We start from the raw sequence: 8,753 nt of genomic DNA, 5'->3' as shown, positions 1-8,753 counted from the left end.
GGCCCTGTCCCCGTTGTGTCCCTGTCCCCGATGGCCCTGGGGACACAGGGTGGCCCTGGGGACACCGGGCACGCCGAGGGTGGCACTGTCCCCGTTGTGTCCCTGTCCCCGATGGCCCTGGGGACACTGAGGGTGGCCCCGGGGACACCGGGCACGCCGAGGGTGGCACTGTCCCCGTTGTCCCCAGTGGTGTTTGGCGAGCACTCCCTCCTCGTCACCGTCTCGGGACAGAAACTCTTCGTGGTCAAGCGCCAGCACCACGTCCAGGAGCCGGTGGCCGTGTGAAGAATTGTCCCCAAAGTGTCCCCAGAGTGTCCCCGGAGGCGGTGGCACCGCTCCCGGCCGCCTTCTCCTGTCCCCAAAGTGTCCCCAAATCCCCCCCACCCCAGCGTGGGGACAATAAACCATGTCCGAGGGTGGCTTGGGTGCTGTGTGAGCTCCTTGGGGACCTCAGGGGACATCAGGGGACATCCAGGCCACCCCTGGGGACATCCAGGTGGCATCAGGGGACATCCAGGCCACCCCTGGGGACAGCCAGGTGACATCCAGGTCTCTTTATTGGCAATAAATAACAGGGACACAGGTGCCACCCTTGTCCCCAGTGTCCCCAACCCGGAGGTGGCACCGCAGGCCCCTCCCCACCCCTCCCACTTTGGCTCGGGGACATTTCCCCCATGTCCCCAAATGTCCCCAAAATCCCGACCCCGAAGGTGGGCACGGCTCCAGGCCGCGTCCCCAAGGTGTCCCCAAGGTGTCCCCAAGGTCCCCTCCATGGCACGTGGCAGTGGCAGCGACCCCCCCCCCATTGTCACCTGGCTCTGGGGACACCGGTGGTGGCCCTGTCCCCAATGTCCCCAAGGCTCTGGTGGTGGCCCTGTCCCCTTGGTCCCTGTCCCCAATGTCCTGGGAGTGGCCCTGAGGCTCTGGGGACACTGGGGGTGGCCCTGTCCCCAGTGTCCCCAGTGTCCCCAGTGTCCTGGGAGTGGCCCTGAGGCTCTGGGGACACCGGCGGTGGCCCTGTCCCCATTGTCCCCCTGTCCCCAAGGTGTCCCCACTGTCCTGGTGCCACCCCAGCCATGTCCCCATGGTCCCAGCGATGCCCCCAGCTGTCCCCACGTTGTCCCCATGGTCCCAGCGATGTCCCCACGGTTGTGGCGCTGTCCCCAGGTGTCCCCAGGTGTCCCCAGGTGTCACTGCACGGGTGGCACCACCAGCACCTTGCACTCCCTCTTGGCGATCTTGTCCAGGGCCAGCACGGCTTTGTCACCCGCGGGCAGGTACAGGGGACGTCCCACCGGGGAGCCCACGGGCGGCGTGATGGCCCTGCGCTCCATGACGCTGCCGGACCTGGGGACAGGGACACCTGTGTCACCTCAGGGTCACCTGTGTCACCCACAGCGTCCCTGTGTCACCCACAGTGTCCCTCTAACACCCACAGTGTCACCCCAGGGTGACGGCCCTGCGCTCTATGACACTGCCAGACCTGGGGAAGGGACACCTTTGTCACCTGTGTCACCTGTGTGTCACCCACAGCGTCCCTGTGTCACCCACAGCGTCCCTGTGTCACCCACAGCGTCACCCCAGGGTGATGGCCCTGCGCTCCATGACGCTGCCGGACCTGGGGACAGTGTCACCTGTGTGTCACCTGTGTCACCTGTGTGTCACCCACAGTGTCCTTTTGTCACAGCCCAGTCCATCCCAGTCCCTCCCAATCCCCTCCCAGTCCATCCCAGTCCCTCCCAGTCCCTCCCAGTCCCCTCCCAATCCCCTCCCAGTCCCTCCCAGTCCCTCCCAATCCCCTCCCAGTCCCCCCCAGTCCCCCCCAGTGCTCCCAGTACCTCATGAGGTGGCTGCGGGCCGGCTGCTGGTGCGAGAAGGACTGGGAGCGGCCCAGCCCCGCCACCAGCTCGCGCACGGCCGGGGAGCTGGGGCTGCTCTTCCGCGAGAGCGGGCGCGCCTCGGGCGGGGCGCTGCTGACGCTGGCCGTGAACTGCAGCTTCAGCTTCATGTGCTGCGACAGCTGCGACAGACTGGGCGTCACTGGGGGGCACTGGGGGGCACTGGGAGGGACTGGGAGGGACTGGGAGTTACTGGGAGGGACTGGGGATACTGGGAAGGGGTTTGGGGATACCGGGAGGCGACTGGGAAGGCAGTGGGAGTTACTGGGAAGGGGTTTTAGGATTACTGGGAGGGACTGGGAGTTACTGGGAGGGCACTGGGAGTTACTGGGAGTTACTGGGATGGGGTTTTGGGATTACCGGGAGGGACTGGGAGTTACTGGGAGGGCACTGGGATGGAGCTTTAGGGGAACTGGGAGGGACTGGGATGGGATTTGGGGGATACTGGGAGGGCACTGGGATGGCATTGCTGGCACTGGGGTGACAGGAGGTGACACAGGTGACACGGGGGTAGCACAGGTGACACGGGGGTGACACAGGGTGACACACAGGTGACACGGGGGTGACACAGGTGACGCAGGTGACACACAGGTGACACACAGGTGACACAGGTGACGCAGGTGACACACAGGTGACACACAGGTGACACAGGTGACACAGGTGACACACAGGTGACACACAGGTGACACTCAGGTGGCACTGACCTCGAAGAGGCCGGCCCGCAGCGCCTGGAATGGGGATACTGGGGATACTGGGGATGGGATAACAGGGACAGGGGTGGCACAGGTGACACGGGGGTGGCACAGGTGACGCACAGGTGACACACAGGTGACACACAGGTGACACAGGTGGCACACAGGTGGCACTGACCTCGAAGAGGCCGGCCCGCAGCACCTGGAATGGGGATACTGGGGATGGGGTAACAGGGACAGGGGTGGCACAGGTGACACGGGGGTGGCACAGGTGACACACAGGTGACACACAGGTGACACTCAGGTGGCACTGACCTCGAAGAGGCCGGCCCGCAGCGCCTGGAATGGGGACACTGGGGATGGGATAACAGGGACAGGGGTGGCACAGGTGACACACAGGTGACACACAGGTGACACAGGGGTGGCACAGGTGACACACAGGTGACACACAGGTGGCACAGGTGACACACAGGTGACACACAGGTGGCACAGGTGGCACTGACCTCGAAGAGGCCGGCCTGCAGCGCCTGTATTGGGGACACTGGGGATACTGGGACTGGGATAACAGGCACAGGTGACACACAGGTGACACGGGGGTGGCACAGGTGACACGGGGGTGGCACAGAGGTGACACACAGGTGACACGGGGGTGGCACAGGTGACACAGGTGACACACAGGTGACACACAGGTGGCACTGACCTCGAAGAGGCCGGCCCGCAGCGCCTGGAAGGACAGCCGGAAGGTGCGGGCGCTGCCCTTGCGGGAGTAGCCCAGGTTGGTGAGCGGAGAGTGACAGACGAGCGAGTCCAGAGCGCCCCGGGAGCGGCCTGGGGGGAAAGGGAATTGGGGGGAATTCGGGAATTCGGGGGGATTCGGGATTCAGGAATTATTGGGGGATTCAGGGAAATTCGGGAATTCTGGGGGAATTCGGGGATTTGGGAGTTCGGGAAATTCCGGGGAAATTCCAGGAAAAAAAATCAGGAATTCTGGGGGAAAACTGGGAACATCGGGGGGTTCCAGGAAATTCAGGAATTTTGGGGGAATCCAGGAAACTGGGGAAATTTGGGAATTCCTGGGATCTGTGTCGCCAGCGGCCTCGGGCGTGCAGGTGAGGCGCAGAGCCGGGAAATCCTGCGGGTCCTCAATGTCCCCAATGTCCCCAGTGTCCCCAGTGTCCCCAGTGTCCCCAGTGTCCCCACTGTCCCCAATGTCACCAATGTCCCCACTGTCCCCACTGTCCCCACTGTCCCCAATGTCCCCAATGTCCCCAGTGTCCCCATTGTCCCCAATGTCCCCAATGTCCCCACTGTCCCCAATGTCCCCATTGTCCCCAATGTCCCCAATGTCCCCACTGTCCCCAATGTCCCCAATGTCCCCACTGTCCCCAATGTCCCCAATGTCCCCAGTGTCCCCACTGTCCCCATTGTCCCCGATGTCCCCTCTGTCCCCAGTGTCTCCAATGTTCCCAAATGTCCCCAATGTCCCCAATGTCCCCAGTGTCCCCAAATGTCTCCAGTGTCCCCTGTGTCTCCAATGTCCCCATTGTCCCCAATCCTCCCAATGTCCCAAATGTCCCCATTGTCCCCAATGTCCCCACTGTCCCCAGTGTCCCCACTGCCCCCAATGTCCCCAGTGTCCCCACTGTCCCCAGTGTCCCCAGTGTCCCCAATGTCCCCACTGCCCCCAATCCCCACATTGTCCCCAATCCCCCCACTGCCCCCAATGTCCCTAATCCCCCGCAATGTCCCCAGTCCCCCCCGGTGTCCCCAGGTGTCCCCACCGGCGGTGGCCTCGGGTGTCCACACCAGCCTGACGGCCAGGAAGTCCTGCAGGTCGTTGAGCAGGGTGTAGGTGACGGTGAAGCGCTGCAGGGCCACCACGGGCGACTCGCAGGTGGCCGTCATGACGAAGCGCGGCCGCTCCAGGCGGATGCTCGGCAGCCTGAGGGGACAGCGGGGACACCCAGGTGGCACCTTGGGGACAACCCCGGAGAAGCCACAGAGGAGCCCCAGAAGGTTCTGGGGATGTGGTGGCACTGGGACAGGAGGTGACAGTGAGGGGACACGAGGTGGTGGCACATGGAGGAGCAGCCAGGAGGGTCTGAGAACATCATGGGGACATTGAGGTGGCATCGTGGGGACACCTCTGAGAGAGCCCCAGAAGGTTCTGGGGATGTGGTGGCACTGGGACAGAAGGTGACAGTGAGGTGACATGAGGCGGTGGCACGTGGAGGGGCAGCCAGGAGGGTCTGGAGGGTCTGAGGACATCATGGGGACATCAAGGCGGCACCCTGGGGACACCTCCGAGGGAGCCCCAAAGGTTCTGGGGGTGTGGTGGCACTGGGACAGGAGGTGACAGTGAGGGGACACGAGGTGGTGGCACATGGAGGAGCAGCCAGGAGGGTCTGGAGGGTCTGAGGACATCATGGGGACATCAAGGTGGCACCTTGGGGACACCTCCGAGGGAGCCCCAGAAGGTTCTGGGGGTGTGGTGGCACTGGGACAGAAGGTGACAGTGAGCGGACACGAGGTGGTGGCACATGGAGGGGCAGTCAGGAGAGTTTGGAGAGCTTGGGGACATCATGGGGACGTCAAGGTGGCACCTTGGGGACACCTCTGAGAGAGCCCCAGAAGCTCTGAGGATGAAGGGACATGGGGACAGTGAGGTGACATTGGTGGGACAGGACATGGTGGCACATGGAGGGCTTGGGGACATGGTGGGGACATCGGGGACACGGTGGTGGCACCGTGTGACACCTCCAGGGACACCCAGAGGAGGCCCCGAGAGCGGTGACACCAGGACAGGGAGGTGACAGTGAGGTGACACCGAGGCGGTGGCACCACGGGGGGTTCTGGTGGCCTTGGGGACACCGAGGTGACACTGAGGTGACACCGAGGTGACACCGGGTGACACCGGGTGACACTCACCGGTAGTGGGTGACGATGCTGTTGGTGAAGGGCAGCTTGGGCGTCGACCACCGCACCACGGCCACCAGCGGCACCTCCAGGCCCTGCTTGGGGACAGCGCTGTCACCTCCCTGCCACCCGCCCTGTCACCCGCGGGGTGGCCCCCGTGTCCCCAACGTCCCCAAGGCCACCGGGGACAACGGGGGCTGTCACCGAGCCCGGGGACACCGCGGTCGAGGGCGGCTGGGTGGCATCTTGGGGGGCTCGGTGGCTTTGGGTTGGTGGCCCTGAGTGTCCCCAAGGCCACCCAGGTGTCCCCAACCCCTAAATACCAACAGGGATTGTCCCCAACCCTAACCTGGGGACACTTTTGGTGCCACCAAGGTGGGACGAGTCCCCTTGGCTGAGCCTGGTGGCCCTGGCTGGCTGTCCCCAAGTGTCCCCTGGTGTCCCCAAGGCCACCCAGGTGTCCCCAACCCCTAAATACCAACAGGGTCTGTCCCCAGCCCCGACTTGGGGACACTTTTGGTGCCACCAAGGTGGGACAAGTCCCTCTGGGTGAGCCCGGTGGCCCTGGCTGGCTGTCCCCAAGTGTCCCCAAGGCCACACAGGTGTCCCCAAGTGTCCCAAAGCCACCCCAAACCCTTCAGGGACCCCCAAGGATTGTCCCCAACCCTGACCTGGGGACAGGTTTGGTGCCACCAAGGTGGGACGAGTCCCTCTGGGTGAGCACGGTGGCCCTGACTGGCTGTCCCCAGGTGTCCCCAGGTGTCCCCAGGTGTCCCCTCACCTCCTTGGCGTCGCGGGGCGGCCGCTCGGGCGCCTGCAGCTGGAACAGGAAGTTCTGCTCCTCCAGGGCGCTCAGGGGACACGGCCACCGCGAGTGACAGCCGGGGACACGGCAGAAGGCGCCCACGGGGACCTCGCCCGAGTGGTGGCTGCCAGGGGACACCCAGGGGACACTCAGGGGACACCCAGGGGATGGGTGCCACCCCCAAGGTCCTCATGGTGTCCCCAAGTTCCCCTCCCATTCCCAAGGTACTCACGGCGTCCCCGAGGTCCCCACGCTGCCCCCAAGGTTCTCACGGTGTCCCCAACATCCCCACAGTGTCCCCAAGGTCCCCCACAGTGTCCCCAAGGTCCCCACACTGTCACCACGGTCCCTATGTTGGTGTCCCCAAGGTGCCCACGATGTCCCCAAGGTGGCCCCAAGGTCCGCGCATTGTCCCCATGTTCTCCTCCCGTCCCTGATGTCTCCACAATGTCCCCAGGTGTCCCCACAGTGTCCCCACAATGTCCCCACAGTGTCCCCACAATGTCCCCGCAGTGTCCCCAGGTGTCCCCGCAGTGTCCCCAGATGTCCCCAGGTGTCCCCGCAGTGTCCCCAGCTGTCCCCATGATGTCCCTGCAGTGTCCCCAGCTGTCCCCAGGTGTCCCTGCAGTGTCCCCACAGTGTCCCCAGGTGTCCCCGCAGTGTCCCCATGATGTCCCCAGGTGTCCCCAGCTGTCCCCGCAGTGTCCCCAGGTGTCCCCACGATGTCCCCAGGTGTCCCCACGATGTCCCCAGGTGTCCCCGCAGTGTCCCCAGCTGTCCCCACGATGTCCCCAGGTGTCCCCATGATGTCCCCAGGTGTCCCCAGGTGTCCCCAGGTGTCCCCGCGCTCACCACACGTCGTCCACGAGCAGCACGGAGCCGTCGGGCATCACGGGCAGGTAACTGGCGTTGAAATTGGGGAGCACCTGAACGTCCCACACGGAGAGCTCGTCCTGGGAGCTGCCGTTGGCCACTGGGGACACGGGGACAGGGACATTGGGGACAGCGGGGACACTGCGGGGATTGGGGACAATGGGGACAGGGGGGACAGTGGGGATATTGGAGACATTTAGGGACATTGAGGACATGGGGACATTGGGGACATTGGGGACATCGGGGATATTGGGGACATTGGGGGTATTGGGGACATTGGGGACATTGGGGGTATTGGGGACATCGGGGACATTGGGGATATTGGGGACACTGGGGACATTGGGGACACTGAGGTGATTGGGGACATTGGGGACATTGAGGACAGCAGGGACATTGGGGACAATGGGGACAATTGCGGACATTGGAGACATTGGGGACAATTGGGGACATTGGGGACAGTGGGGACACTGGGGACAATGGGGACATTGGGGACAGTGGGGACATCAGGGACACTGGGGCACAATAGAGACATTGAGGACATTTGGGACAGTGGGGACATTGGGGACACAGGACAGCAGGGGCCATCAGAGTATTTGGGGACATCGGGGGACACTGAGGATTTGAGGACATCTTGGGACATTGAGGGTGGCCCTCGCCGCTGTGTCCCCACCCCCCGATGTCCCCAGTGTCCCCAGCTGTCACCTTTGAGCACGGTCAGGTATTTGCCGGACACGGTCACCTGGCGGCACCGGACACGGGGGGGCGGCAGCACCGTCAGCAGCGTGGACACTGTGGGGACACCAGGGGACACTTGGGGACACCTGGGGACACCTGGGGACAGCCAGCCAGGGCCACCGGGATCAACCAAGGGGCTTTGCCCCACCTGGGTGGCACCAAACCTGTCCCCAGGTCGGGGTTGGGGACAATCCTTGGGGGTCCCTGAAGGGGTTGGGGTGGCCTTGGGGACACTTGGGGACACCAGAGGAGGGAAGGGGACACTCTGGGGACCTCACCTCGTGCCTCGAAGGCTCTGTGGGGACACCTGGGGTGGCACTGAGGGGACACCTGGGGTCACTCGGGGGTGGCACCACTGAGGAGGGGACACTTGGGGACACCTGGGGACACCAGAGGAGGGGAGGGGACACTTGGGGACACTCTGGGGACCTCACCTCGTGCCTCGAAGGCTCTGTGGGGACACCTGGGGTGGCACTGAGGGGACACCTGGGGTCACTCGGTGGTGGCACCACTGAGGAGGGGACACTTGGGGACACCAGAGGAGGGGAGGTGACACTTTGGGGACATTTGGGGACCTCACCTTGTGCCTTGAAGGCTCCGTGCTGCTGCCGGAACACCTGGCCGGGGGCGCGGCCCTGGAGCAGCCTCAGGTACCCGCCTGTCCCTGTCCCCGTCACTGTCATCTGTCCCGGCGCTGTCATTGTCACCTGTCCCGGCGCCGTCCCCTCCTGCAGCTCCGGCGGCTCCGTGTCGCGCTGCCACACCGTCACCACGATCTGGGGACACGCGCGGGGCGGCCGGCGCGTCACCGGAGTGTGCCCCGGTGTCACCTCC

General features: G+C 64.5%; 1 protein-coding gene across 1 annotated transcript; it reads right to left on the bottom strand.

Annotated features, from left to right (window-relative positions):
* Positions 1 to 656: 656 nt before the first annotated feature.
* Positions 657 to 8,694, bottom strand: TRAPPC14 (trafficking protein particle complex subunit 14). Its single transcript, XM_058424440.1, has 9 exons — positions 8,500 to 8,694; positions 7,887 to 7,973; positions 7,164 to 7,284; positions 6,288 to 6,435; positions 5,519 to 5,604; positions 4,372 to 4,532; positions 3,291 to 3,418; positions 1,839 to 2,020; positions 657 to 1,347 (listed from the first exon to the last, which is right to left on the bottom strand). The coding sequence occupies exons 1-9, from the start codon at positions 8,618 to 8,620 to the stop codon at positions 1,191 to 1,193; spliced, it is 1,191 nt and encodes a 396-aa protein (XP_058280423.1). The 5' UTR covers positions 8,621 to 8,694; the 3' UTR covers positions 657 to 1,190.
* Between the last annotated feature and the right edge of the window lie 59 nt (positions 8,695 to 8,753).

This window comes from Hirundo rustica, unplaced genomic scaffold (genome assembly GCF_015227805.2).
Source record: "Hirundo rustica isolate bHirRus1 unplaced genomic scaffold, bHirRus1.pri.v3 scaffold_609_arrow_ctg1, whole genome shotgun sequence".
NCBI lineage: Eukaryota > Metazoa > Chordata > Aves > Passeriformes > Hirundinidae > Hirundo > Hirundo rustica.
Note: the sequence above shows the minus strand (reverse complement) of the source record. Positions and strands in the feature narration are given on the sequence as shown.